At 44.4% G+C, this 13,692-nt stretch overlaps 1 protein-coding gene across 3 annotated transcripts in view; it reads right to left on the bottom strand.

Annotated features, from left to right (window-relative positions):
* AOPEP (aminopeptidase O (putative)) overlaps positions 1–13,692 on the bottom strand; it is a 731,576-nt gene that overhangs the window by 585,529 nt on the left and 132,355 nt on the right. For all 3 annotated transcript variants that reach the window (XM_073670973.1, XM_073670974.1, XM_073670975.1), the window contains exon 5: positions 9,297–9,545. In XM_073670973.1, the coding sequence (XP_073527074.1) occupies positions 9,297–9,545 (249 nt within the window). The remainder of the gene's footprint in view (positions 1–9,296; positions 9,546–13,692) is intronic.

Below are 13,692 nucleotides of genomic sequence, written 5' to 3'. Positions count from 1 at the left end.
TGAATCCACAAATGGCCTTAAACAATTTCCAAACAGACATCACATTTCGTGTAGTACCACAAATATAATTTACTACGCCAAATGTGGCAGGACATTGGAATATGTCGGCCTAACCTCCAGGGAGCTTAGCATACGAGTATGTGACATTGGCGCGGCCAGGACAGTGACCGACCCCTCTCGAACTTAAGACAATCCCACAACATTTACGGGCTGTCCATAACTGTGACCCTAGGTCCTTAATGGTATGTGGTTTTGATGTTGTTCACACGGGGATTTGGGGGGTAATATTAAAAAGCTTTTGACACAAAGTGAAACAAAATGGATTGTGACACTCAACACGATGACCCCAAACAGCCTAAATAAGGCTTTTAGCTTCTCCTCTTTCTTATAAATATACAGTATCTCCTCTAAATTATTTCTGTGTTACCCCTGCAACTCCTTCCGACAATTATGATGAACATTTTAACAAAAATGTCCGGACCTTTGTAACACCATGCGGATACTGTGGGGACAGCAGCTAGGGTGTCGAGGGAGGACCGGGGAGCGGCGCTGCGGGTCGGGATACCTCTGCTGTCCCGGGTTCTCGCAGCGGAAGTATCCGTACAGGCAGCGCCGCTGACATCCATGCGCCTGGGGTGTGAAGGGAGGACCGGGGAGCGGCGCTGACATCCAATTGGTCGCGGCCGCTATTTAAATGTGCCGCACAAATCGGTGATTGGTCGCAGTCTTGGCCCGCGACCAATCACTGATCTTGCCGCCAAAGTTAAACACTACTGTGCTGATTGGTCGCGGACGCTGCCCGCGACCAATCACCGATTTGGGCGCCAAATTTAAATATCGGCCGCGACCAATCACCGATCTTGGCTCCACATTTAAACACAGCTGTGCTGATTGGTCGCCGACGCCGGGCGCGACCAATCACCTATTTTGGTGCCACATTTAAATAGCGTCCGCGACCAATGTGGCACCAAATAGGTGATTGGTCGCGCCCGGCGTCGGCGACCAATCAGCACAGCTGTGTTTAAATGTGGAGCCAAGATCGGTGATTGGTCGCGGCCGATATTTAAATGTGGCGCCCAAATCGGTGATTGGTCGCGGGCAGCGTCCGCGACCAATCAGCACAGCGGTGTTTAACTTTAGCGGTAAGATCAGTGATTGGTCGGGTCCGAAGACCGCGACCAATCATCGAATCATCTTGGTGAGGACCCGGGAGCGGCACTGCCTGTGCGGGTACTTCCGCCGCGAGAACCCGGGACATGAGCGGGCGCTTGCAGCAGAAGTATCCTGACCCGCAGAGCCGCTCCCCGGTCCTCCCTTGCGCATGGAGGTCAGCGACGCCGGCGGTCCTTCCGCTGCTACCGGCCGGGAGATGAGCGCCTCGCGCCGCTCATCTCCCGGCTGCATCTCCGTCCCGCAGATGGGTCCGGCGGTCGAGGTCCTTCTGCTGGTACCGGCCGGGAGATGAGCGCCTCGCGCCGGTCATCTCCCGGCTGCATCGACGCGGAGCTCGGTCGAGCAGATGAGCCGCTAACGGCCGCCATCTTTTTTCAGAAATCCCGCGGCGCTGATTGGCCGTTGCCGGACCAATGAGCGACGCAGGATTTCCAGGACAGACAGACAGAAAGACAGACAGACGGGATAAGACGATTATACTGTATACTAGATGGTGGCCCGATTCGAACGCATCGGGTATTCTAGAATAGGTATGCGGCCGACGGGGCGCAATTAGCAGAGCGGCGTTTAAATTTGGCGCCAAAATCGCTGATTGATCGCGTTCGGCAACCGCAACCAATCAGCAAAGCGGTGTTTAAATTTGGCGGCAATATCGGTGATTGATCGCGGGCGGCGGCCGCGACCAATCTGCGAACCGTGTTAGTGAGGACTGGAGAGCGTGTTTAAATTTGGCACCAAAATCGCTGATTAGTCGCGACCAATCAGCAGAGCGGTGTTTAAATTTGGCGCCAATACTGCTGATTGGTCGCGGCCGCCGACCGCGACCAATCGGCAGAGCGATGCAGAGCGGGGTTTAAATTTGGCCCCAAAGTCGCTGATTAGTCGCGTCTGACGGCCGCGACCAATCAGCGATTTTGGCGCAAAATTTAAACAACGCTCTGTTGATTGGTCGCGGCAGTCAGACGCGACTAATCAGCGACTTTGGGGCCAAATTTAAACCCCTCACCCCCAATCCTGGTATGCATGGCACCCCTCACCCCCAATCCTGGTACGCATGGCACCCCTCACCCCCAATCCTGGTACGCATGGCACCCCTCACCCCCAATCCTGGTACGCATGGCACCCCTCATCCCCAATCCTGGTATGCATGGTTCCCTCATCCCTATCCTGGTATGCATGGCTCCCTCATCCCTATCCTGGTATGCATGGTACCCCTCATCCCAATTCTGCTATGTATGGCCTCCTTATCTCAGAAACCTGGTATGCATGGCACCCAATCCCTCATCCTAGTATGCATGGCACCCCTCATCCTTATCCTGCTATGCATGGTACCCCTCATCCCTATTCTGGAATGCATGGTACCCCTCATCCTGGTATACATGGCACCCCATCTTTCATCCTGGTATGCATGGTACTCCGCATTCCTATCCTGGTATGTATGGTAACCCTCATCCCTATTCTGGTATGCATGGCACTCCTCACCCCCCAACCCTGGTATGCATGGTCCCCTCACCCCCCAAATCCTGGTATGCATGGTCCCCTCACCCCCCAATCCTGGTATGCATGGTCCCCTCACCCCCCAATCCTGGTATGCATGGTCCCCTCATCCCCCAATCCTGGTATGCATGGTCCCCTCATCCCCCAATAATGGTATGTGTGGTACCCCTCATCCTGGCATGCATGGCACCCCTCATCCCCCAATCCTAGTATGCATGGTCCCCTCACTCCGCAATCCTGGTATGCATGGTCCCCTCACCCCGCAATCCTGGTATGTGTGGTACCCCACAATCCTGGTATGCATGGTCCCCTCACCCCACAATCCTGGTATGCGTGGTACCCCTCATCCCCCCAATCCGGGGTATGTGTGGCCCCCTCACCCCCCAATCCTGGTATGTGTGGCCCCCTTCAGCCCCCAATCCTGGTATGTGTGGCCCTCATCCCTTTCACGCTGTACACACATACAAAAAAATAAACAGTTATGCTTACCTTTCTTTTATGTGCTCCAGCGCTGCTGCGTCCTGTTCTGACGGAGGCCGGGGGAGGAGGGCGGCGCCGGGGCACCACGCTGTCCGGCGCCATTTTGCTGAAGACACACTGCAAATGTGTCTTCAGTAAAATGGCGCTGGATAGAGCTATGCACATGCGCCGATCCGACGCCTCACTCCTGCCCCGGTCTCCGGGGGAAGAGAGGCGCCGCGGCAACGCTCCTCCCGGTCAGGTAAGTATGGCGCCGGAGATCACAGCATGCGTTCAATGTCTACGCATACCGTGATCTCCGGTGCCATACACTCCTCTTACCTGTAACGGCTGGATGCGGTCTTCTGTCTGGAGCCAGACTGCACGTCGCGCATGCGCAGTCTATAAAGGCTTCAGACAGAGACACGCATCTGTTAAAATCGGATAGCACACAGACCAGTATTGTAGAGATATTTAGATGAAAAAAAAATCCCAGCATACACTAGTCTCTTTTGTATTTGATGAGACTCATCTATTCAAGTCTATGGGTGTTTTAAAAAAAAAATGGACCACATACGGATCATCCGTATTGTATCCAATTTTGATGGATACATTGCAATTAACAACATAGGAAACTGTATTTGTCCTTTTAAATTTTATTTACTGCTGATGTATAAAAAACGGATGTCATATATGTGGACATACAAATGGCACACAGATTGCTGACAATATGGATATAAATAATCTGTTTTTCTCTGGTTGAAAATTGGGGGACATTTCATATATTCATCTGAACCCAGCCTAAGTAACAGCAGTTCCACATCTGTAACTTTTATTTTGAAGCGATGTTGTGCATCTAAGGCTTGGCCTTAGTTTGGGCTATCATTTAGAAAGATGATATTTTATGAAGTAAGTGCAAAGTAATCTAAATAACGTAGTAGTAGTGTTCACACAAAACATAGGCTAACTGAACATTGTGAGAAAAGCACCTGTAATTTTAGAGTTGGCTAAAAGACAGGAAACTGGATGTAAAACGCAGCTGCAGGACCGTAAGTCACAAGTAGATGATCAAAAGCTAATTACCGCAATGTCCACCATAAACAAGAGATGCTTGTGACATTTATAGAATGAAAAGACTTATTGGTCAAAATTCAGGATGTGACATGGAGTAAATAAACAATGTGCCTGCCATTTTCGTCTTTAATCAAGAAAACAGACTTTCCAGCTGACATCAATAATTGCTAGCATATGGGAACATACTTATATAGCCAACATCAAGGATTACGTGTAACCTGAGTATATGGTTCTTGAGAAGATTACTACTGCTCTTCTCTGTACACACAGGGGTTGAAGACTTAAACTCCCTGCCGTCCAAGACTAGCGACATTGTTACAAGCCTCAGTTACATATGGATGAATTGAAGCATGTGGATAAAATTATTCTTCACATCTACGTAATGGTAGTAGTCAAAACTAGAAGACAGAAGTTTAAACTGACAAAATTAAGCATTGTCTGAAATATGCCTTTCTATGTCCTCACATCTCTGTTTAACCACAACTAGTTAATAATATCGGACAATTTCATCTTTATATTCAAAAACTGCATGACTCAAGACAATCGCTGCCAAATATTTCACAGACTAATACTGCAGCTAAGAGCCTGATAAAATCATCATTTTATTAATACTTCAGCTACTGATTAGAAGATCTTTACATAAGACGAGCACAAAAAAGATGTCCTTAAAAAGGGTAGAAACTGGAGCGACTTGCGTATAACAAATACAAGTTTTTCCAAATATGGCAGCACGTTTGTTTTATCTAAATAACCAGAAATCTGAAGATTAATTTCACAATATATATTTATAGAGGATGAGCTCGGTTTCCCTGATACAGACCAGTAAAATCAATGCTTCACACAGCCATAGAGTTAAGGATGGTCTTACTAAAGAACCCCTCTCTACAGTACATGCCATCATACAACATATCTACCGTACATAAAAGAGCTGGTGAAGCCACCCACTTAGGACTACCCTCTATGAGTAGATCTACTGTGCTACATGGATGGATGGCCAGTATTGATGAGCTCGGAACGTGCTCGGATAAGGGGTTTATCGAGCACACTCGGGTGCTAACCGAGTATCTTCAGCGTGCTTGCAAAATAGGTTCGTGTTGCAGCAGCTGCATGTCTCGCAGCTGTTAGACAGCCGCACCACATGCAGAGATTGTCTGTTTGTCAGGCAATCCCTGCATGTGTCACTGCTGTCAAACAGCTGCGAATCTTGCAGCCTCGGTGACGCAAACCTATTTTGCGAGCACGCAGAAGATGCTCAGTTAGCACCCGAGTGTGCTTGATAAACCCCTTATCTGAGCACGTTTGCTCATCACTAATGGCGTGTCATCTGAAAGGACATCAACTTGTACTATACAGTATATGGTGGCTCAGTGTTTAGCACTGCAGCCTTGCAACGTTCAAATCCAACCAAGGACAACATCTCCAAGGAGTTTTTATGCGTTTCCTCCCACACTCCAAAAACATACTGATAGGGAATTTAGATTGTGAGCCCCAATGGGGACAGTGCAGATAATGTCTGTAAAGCGCTATGTAATTTATGGTGCTATATAAGTGAGTAAAATAAATAAAAATACTTTTTTTTACGCTTGGTAGGCAGCACATTTCTCTGGCAACTCAGCAGATCATAGGGGATTCAAGAAACTGGACTCGTAATAATCAACATGTTGCTTTGTAACTGACCTAAGGCTTTTGGTCATCATTAGTGATGGGCAAGCACTAAAATGATTTTGTGCTCATTACTCGAATTGTAATTCTCAGGTGTGTGTTTCAACTAACAAGCATAATGGAAGTCAATGGGAAACTCGAACATTTTTCCGGCAGACCCTAACAGGAGGTTTGGGGGGCTGGAAAATCGCTGAAATGGAGTGAAACACTGCTGAAATGGAATGGGAACAGCATGGAGAAGACCCGTGGACGCATCTCTGACTCCCATGTTGCAGCAGTGAACAATGTTGTCATGGTATTACTCCACTTTTAAAGGACTCACAGTAAAATATACAAAACCGAAGATAAAATGAATTTTACAGGAAAAAATGTTAGGAAATAATCTTTCCTGTATAGTGACTTGTGTATAAGGCAAAATAAAAAAAGAGAAGGAAAAAAATGCCATCTCTCACCGCATTTCCTTGTCGATATAAGCAATAAATAAATAATTTTAAAAAATGATGTGTGGTCTCCCCTATTTTTAATAACAAGCTAAGACACAGCAGACAACTGCAGGCTGATATTATCAGGCTGGTAAGGTCCATGGTTATTGGCCCCTTCCCAGCCTAAAAATATCATCTCGCACCCGCTGCAGAACTGGCACTTTACATTAGATGCGCCCATTCTGGCGCCTTGCCACAGCTATTTTTGATTGCACTGGTGCAGTGGCAATTTGGGTAAATGGGATTTGGGGTTGATGACAGCTGTGATTGGTCAAAAAATCACTGCTGGCATCAACCCCTAGGGTTAGTAATGGAGAGGTGTCTGTCAGACACCCCCCATTACTAACCCAGTAAGAAAAAGGAAAAAAAAACACACACAAATCCTTTATTTACAAAAACACCCCACAACAGATTCCCTTGTTCTCCCATTTATTAAAAACAAACAAATCCCATGCAATTCTGAAGTAGTCCAACAATCCCACGATGTCCCGCATTGTCTGAAGTGTATGGAGCGCCGTAACGACGCTCCATAAGCTTACACAGCCGCCATCCACTACCGGCCGGCTATGAACTGATGTAACCTTAGTGTCATCAATGAGATTACATCAGTTCACACCAGAGCACCGTGACATTGCGGAATCTCTGTAGGACATCGGACTCCTGGACTCCACTGCCGCCATCCAGCAGTCTGACTTACTACAGAAATTCCGCCGGGTCACGTGGACTGCCAGACTGCGCTCTGCGTGTCCAACAAATTGTGAGGCTCGGTAACCTTAAGGGAGCCTTTATGGGAGATGTTAAGGTAACTGGAGTTCCCAGCTGCGGGAACACCTAGAGATTGTGAACTCTGTTAACCTTAGTTCACAGCTTCTAGGTGTCCTAGCAGCTGGGAACTCCAGTAACCTTAAAGGCCCTCGGCTGTACACACACGCTACGTTTTTACCGCGTTTTTGATTGCTTTTTTCTACAACATTGAATGCTGTTTAAAGTTAGTTGAAAAAAAAAGGAAGAAAAGGCTTAGCTAAAAAGATAGATAGATAGAGGGATGGATAAATAAATAATAGTTCAATAGATACAGTGGGAAACATCAGTATTTGATACACTACAGATATTGCCGCCTACAAAGAATGGAGAGGTCTGTAATTTTTATTGTAGGTACACTTCAACTGTGAGAGACAGAATCTTAAAAAAAAAATCCAGAAAATCACATTGTATGATTTTTACATAATTAATTTGCATTAAGGATTTGGAATAAAGAAGAGAAGATCTGTAAAACAGCAAATAATGAATGCTGGCAGCATGTTAGAATTTTGAGAAAATATAAGTATGAGGCAAAATAAAATTGACCCAGTTGACTTTTTTTTATTACAATTGCAATGGGGCGGGTGGTGGAACCACTGTGCCATGATCTGAGGAGAGCCTTGAGGGGCGTGTCTAGGGACCTCACAGGCAGGCACGAATGATGGACGGGCAGACGAGAACGGCTGAATGACAGGCAGTAAATGGAATACACAGACTGGGACCTGAGAACTAACAAGAGTGTTATGAACAAACTTACAATATTGCTCAGGCACCTCCATGATGGAGGAGGTGCCTTAAATAGTAAGTGTCCGCCAGCAATTGGCTGGGGATATGTTAGGACTGTGCGCGCAGCCCCTTTAAGAGGCAGGGAGCGTGCGCGTGCCCTAAGCACAGTGCCTGAAGACCTGTGCGCCGTGCGCGTTTTCCTGGCAGAATCAGTGCAGGATGAGGAAGGAGGAGCGGGAAATTCTGGCCAGGAGCCACGGAGAGTCGGCACCTCTTCCAGGGGAGGGAGGCAGAAGGCAGAGGTGCCAGCGTTACAACAACCTTATACTAGAAGTAGCACAAAGATGGTCTGTTCTCTATAGATTAATTGTTCAATCAAATGCTTGTTTGGTATCTTCACCATTCATGGATCACAGCTCCGGAGAAAGCACCAATGGGTAAAACACACATTGGGAGCAGTTGATGTTAACCTTTGGATAATGGTGATTTGTATATATTTCTATCATTTTTGTATATTAAAATAATTTTATCTAAAACTGAAGAGTTGTGAAATTTCATTAAAGGAGTCCCTCACTTGCAGATCATATTCCTGTTGAGAGGTTTTCTGTGGGAAGTCTTGAAAATATAAAACACAATCTGGGCTGAGGAACAGAAGCTGTCATATTACGAGTAAGGTGGGAGATTTAGATGGTGCCCAAGTAATAGCGAAACACAAAAATTATTGCTGTCAGTTATCATGTCAGGCTATCCACTGTTCTCAGCATTTGATTAGTATAAATGTCAATTTGCAGCATGATAATAAACTATAGCTTATTTTCAGTCTATGAAAAACTATTTGGTCAAAAACGAGAAGCATAAATACCTCTTTATTTATTGGTGAGCACAATCCTATTGCGCTCTTGTGGAATGAAATGAAAGGAATATTCCCTTTTAAACAGAATCTGTCACCAGGTTTTTACTATGTCATCTGAGAGCAGCATAATGTAGGAAAAGAGAGCCTGATTCTAGCGATGTATCACTTAGTTTACTGAGTGCAGCAGTTGTGACACAGAGTTTTGTAGCATGTAGCAGAGCTCAGAAAGCTAACCCCACCCACACCAGAGCACTCTACGTACATTGTCTATTGACAGTCAGCTGCTTATCAGAGGAGGGGGCGTGGTTGCACCTGAGCTCACTCCAGTTGTAGTCCAGGCAGTGGTAATCTGGTGATAAAACGTTCATTGTATTGAAACAACAGCACACAGCCTTATAAGTGACACATCGCTGAAATCAATGTTTCTGCTTCTAACTCATGCTGTCCTCAGATTACATAGCAAAAACCTGCTGACAGATTCCTTTTAAGTATAGAGCAACAGACAGCATTTAAAACAGTAAAGAACATATCGGTACACTCAGAATAAATGTAAAAGGCGATGGTCTTACCTTGCCATTCCTAGACTGGAGAAGTTAGAAGGCACTACAAGTATGTCAAGTCGTGAAAATGGGTGGGTGCCTAGGACTGAGTAGGCTGCCTCAAGGCACTGAGAAAGAACAGGAATCAACATCTCTTTACATTGGTTTTTAAGTATATCTGGAGCAAAAATACGATTAGGTATGCAAATCTGAGAGTGGGCCTCAAGACTTCTATAACGGCAAGGACACTCCAAATGTCTGCATTCTTCACCTGAGGATCTGTTAGATAGGAAACACAACAAAAGAGTACTTATCAATATGCTTTATACTAACAATTAAGTTAAGCAGGATCAGAAAGAAAAATGTACATTTTTTCAGAAATAAGCATTCTTAACCCTAGAACGCATGACCATAAAAATCTACTTTTTCACATACCTGGGGCCTTTTAGGCCCGTGTGCAAATAACATGGAATAACTCAAACAAAAATGACAAACAACTATATACCTGAGGAATACCTAGAGTTTCAAAATTCTAACTAAAGTAATCTTGCAGAAAATAGAAAACAATTAACAGGGCGGGCCTGCGAGGCCCCAGGTATGCGTTCTAGGGTTAATACATCAATGAATTACTGACTGCTAATATATAAATGAGTAGAAAATTATATACTTATTTTAGCAAACTATAGAAACGTCTAGGAGATTTGCACATGTGGGACTGGACATCATATGTAACAACTGTATTCAATTACTACTCCTGCCAGCCATTCAGTATTTGTCATTATGGAAACAGCCAAACAAGTGCCCTCACCCTGGCCTCTATTGCAACAATTTTGTTCAAGAATGTGACATTTTACCTTAAAAGTACAAAAACAAAAAAGTTGGACTGTACACTATTTGGGCCGGAGCATGAGGACATTTGACCATCACACCTATGGAAGCTTTTAGGAAATCCCATCCCAAAGATAATATGTAATTTTATAGCTATTTTAGCTTTCACTCTTTTGGCATATGATTACTTAAATTAGAAAGGGATTTTAGCAGATCACTTATCTATGACAAAATTATTACATTCCTGCATATGATATAATTTACTAATTCACATTAATGTGCCCTTGCTTATCATTACATGCAGCTCTCTATTCTGCTTTCGCAATTAATATATCTCTACTTGGCCTAAGTCCCATACATATTAGACTACAGTTGGATAATGTCTATGTCTTGCCTCTTGACTCATGATATTGGGGAAGAGAAGAATTCCACCTGTTGGATGACCAGAGGAGTCTAGCAGAGACTCACCAAGCACTCCTGTGTAGAGAAATGTTGGGGGAGATAGCTGTTGGTCGAACGACCATTTACCTGACACCGATCTTATTTCTATCGTGGCCTCTTGCTTCATGATATTGGAGAAGAGAAGTATTCCGCCTGTTGGATGCCCAGAGGAGTCTAGAAGAGACTCTCTGATGGAGAATACAGGAGTCAAACCGAGCACTCCTGCGTATGGGGAATATCAGGGGAGATAGCTGTTGGTCAAACGACCATTTACCTGACACTTATCTAATGTCTATGGGGGTCTTTAGTCTACAGATCCAAGCAGATATTTTTCTTCAGACAATCCTATTATTTCCCTCATCCATTGCCTGAAACCTTGCAAACGATAAAGCAGACTTCTCATTAGACAGTGGGTGTTGCTTTGGCTAGTTAGGGTAACATGACAGATGACTGCATGTGAGCTTGACTGGCACTGTAATCTGAATGTCATAAACTTGGAAAAATCTTTCTATTATGTCTCTTTTTCCTTTCTGGCATGCTATTAAAGATTTTAGGGGATTGGAAATGCAGTAGCTTCCTATCAAACAGGGGCAGAAAGGTTGCATAAATATTCGCATTAGAGCAAAATTACATTTTTTATTTTGGGACTATGTAGTATGTTTTTTTTTTTGGGCAGAGCATGACATAGGATTATAAAATCAACTTGTTTTGAGTACTTGATGGAAAGTCACCAAGCTACTATCCTGTACAGTTGAGCAGCTTTCTTCTTTAATATTATTATTATTTTTATGAGGTGTGGTCTTTTAAAATTCTTGAGAATGAGGAGTGACTGTTTAAGGATTATCTCTTGTCTACTTAAGATCTGCCCTTTATACATTTAGCTGTGGGCTGATATTTTAGACATCCTGGTTCATTCTAAAGCTTTGACAATACAGGAGTTCTCCAATAAAAATGATTTTGTAATGGTAAGAAATGCTTTAAAGTTAAACAAAACAATAATTACTCACCCTTTTAATTCCCATCCAATCCAGCTGTTTTGCTTCTTACAGTTAACCACAAACCAACTATCTACGTGAGAGCAGTAGCCAACCACACTGATTAAAGCAGCGGACAGCATGAAGCTTTCTAAAACCAATGATTGGCTGCAGTGGTCAAATAGACAGACAGCATAATAGGTAATCAATGTATGATTGTGGGGTGTGACACCCGGACACCCCCACAATCAGCTGTTTTCAGTTCCAGTGGCTCAGTTACGGAGCTGCTCCGTCTACTGATAGTGTCCGCAGCCAGGTACTGAACATCCAGCCCCTATTGATTTTAATTAAGGGCGGATGTGCGGCCACCATCAGTAACTGAGCACTTCCGAGCGCCGCTGGCGACAGAAAAGCTGATCAGCGTGGTGCCGACAGTCGTACCCCCACCAATCGGACATTACTGTTAAAATAGTGGGCAACCTCTTTAATTGGATGACAGTTTTATATTTCTAATCCATATGCCCATTATATTCATAAGTATAGAATGGTCTGAACAGAGCTTGATTAAGACAATCCCACTAAAGCTATATACATTAATGTTTATAATGATAATATAAGCAATGTATAGCAGCGATACCTAAAACAACCTGCTAGCATTCATGGCTCAGTATTTAAGATGACTACTTTTAATACGTTTATGTTCTAATTTTATTTGCCACAAGTTTTCCTAGACAAATCTATTCTTTCAATTGGATTCTAAAATGAGATCACTCCAGCTGTGTTCAAACAGTGTGACAGAAATGACAAATTTCAAGCACCATTCATGGCTAATGAGTAAGTTTTAATTTTGCCAAAGACAGCTGGTAGCAGAACATTACTTATGTGATATTTTCAGGTTTTTTTTTTACAAGTACTAAGTACTAAGTATTCAGACCCTTTGCTTAGTATTGAGTAGAAGCACCCTTTTGAGCTAGTACTGCCATGAGTCTTCTTGAGAATGATGCAACAAGTTTTTCACACCTGGATTTGGGGATCTTCTGCCATTCTTCCTTGCAGATCCACTCCAGTTTCGTCAGGTTGGATGGTGAACGTTGGTGGACAGCCATGTTCAGGTCTCTCCAGAGATCCTCAATTGGGTTTAGGTCAGGGCTCTGACTGGGCCAGTCAAGAATGGTCACAGAGTTGTTCTGAAGTCACTCCTTTGTTATTTTAACTGTGTGCTTAGGGTCATTGTCTTGTTGGAAGGTGAACCTTCAGCCACGTCTGAGGTTCAGAGGACTCTGGAAGAGGTTTTCATCCAGGGTATCTCTGTACTTGGCTGCATTCATGTTTCCTTCAATTGCAACCAGTTGTCCTGTCCCTGCAGCTGAAAAACACCCCCATAGCATGATGCTGCCACTACCTTGTTTCACTGTTGGGATTGTATTGGGCAAGTGATGAGCAGTGCCTGGTTTTCTCCACACATACCGCTTAGAATTATCACCCAAAGGTTCTATCTTCTTCTCATCAGACCAGAGAATTTTATTTCTCATAGTCTGGGAGTCCTTCATGTGTTTTTGAGCAAACTCTATGCGGGCTTTCATATGTCTTGCACTGAGGAGAGGCTTCCGTCGGGCCACTCTACCATAAAGACCCGACTGGTGGAGGGCTGCAGTGATAGTTGACTTTGTGAAACTTTCTCCCATCTCCCTACTGCATCTCTGGAGCTCAGCCACAGTGATCTTGGGGTTCTTCTTTACTTCTCTCACCATGGCTCTTCTCCCACAATTGCTCTTTTCGGTTGGACGGCCAGGTCTAGTAAGACTTTTGGTGGTCCCAAACTTCTTCCATTTAAGGATTATGAAGGCCACTGTGCTCTTAGGAACCTTGAGTAATGCAGAAATTCTTTTGTAACCTTGGCCAGATCTGTGCCTTGCCACAATTCTGTCTCTGAACTCCTTGGGCAGTTCCTTTGAGCTCATGATTCTCATTTGGTCTGACATGCACTGTGAGCTGTGAGGTCTTATATAGACAGGTGTATGCCTTTTCAAATCAAGGCCTATCAGTTTAATTAAACACAGCTGGATTCCAATGAAGGAGTAGAACCAACTTAAGGAGGTTCACAAGGAAATGGACAGCATGTGTCTTAAATATGAGTGTCTGAGCAAAGGATCTGAATAGTTATGACCATGTGATATTTCAGT

Source organism: Phyllobates terribilis, unplaced genomic scaffold (genome assembly GCF_046119375.1).
Source record: "Phyllobates terribilis strain yellow unplaced genomic scaffold, ASM4611937v1 Scaffold_1__5_contigs__length_1240528914, whole genome shotgun sequence".
NCBI classification, from domain to species: Eukaryota; Metazoa; Chordata; class Amphibia; order Anura; family Dendrobatidae; genus Phyllobates; species Phyllobates terribilis.
The sequence above is the reverse complement of the archived record's forward strand: the minus strand, read 5'-3'. Positions and strand labels throughout refer to the sequence as shown.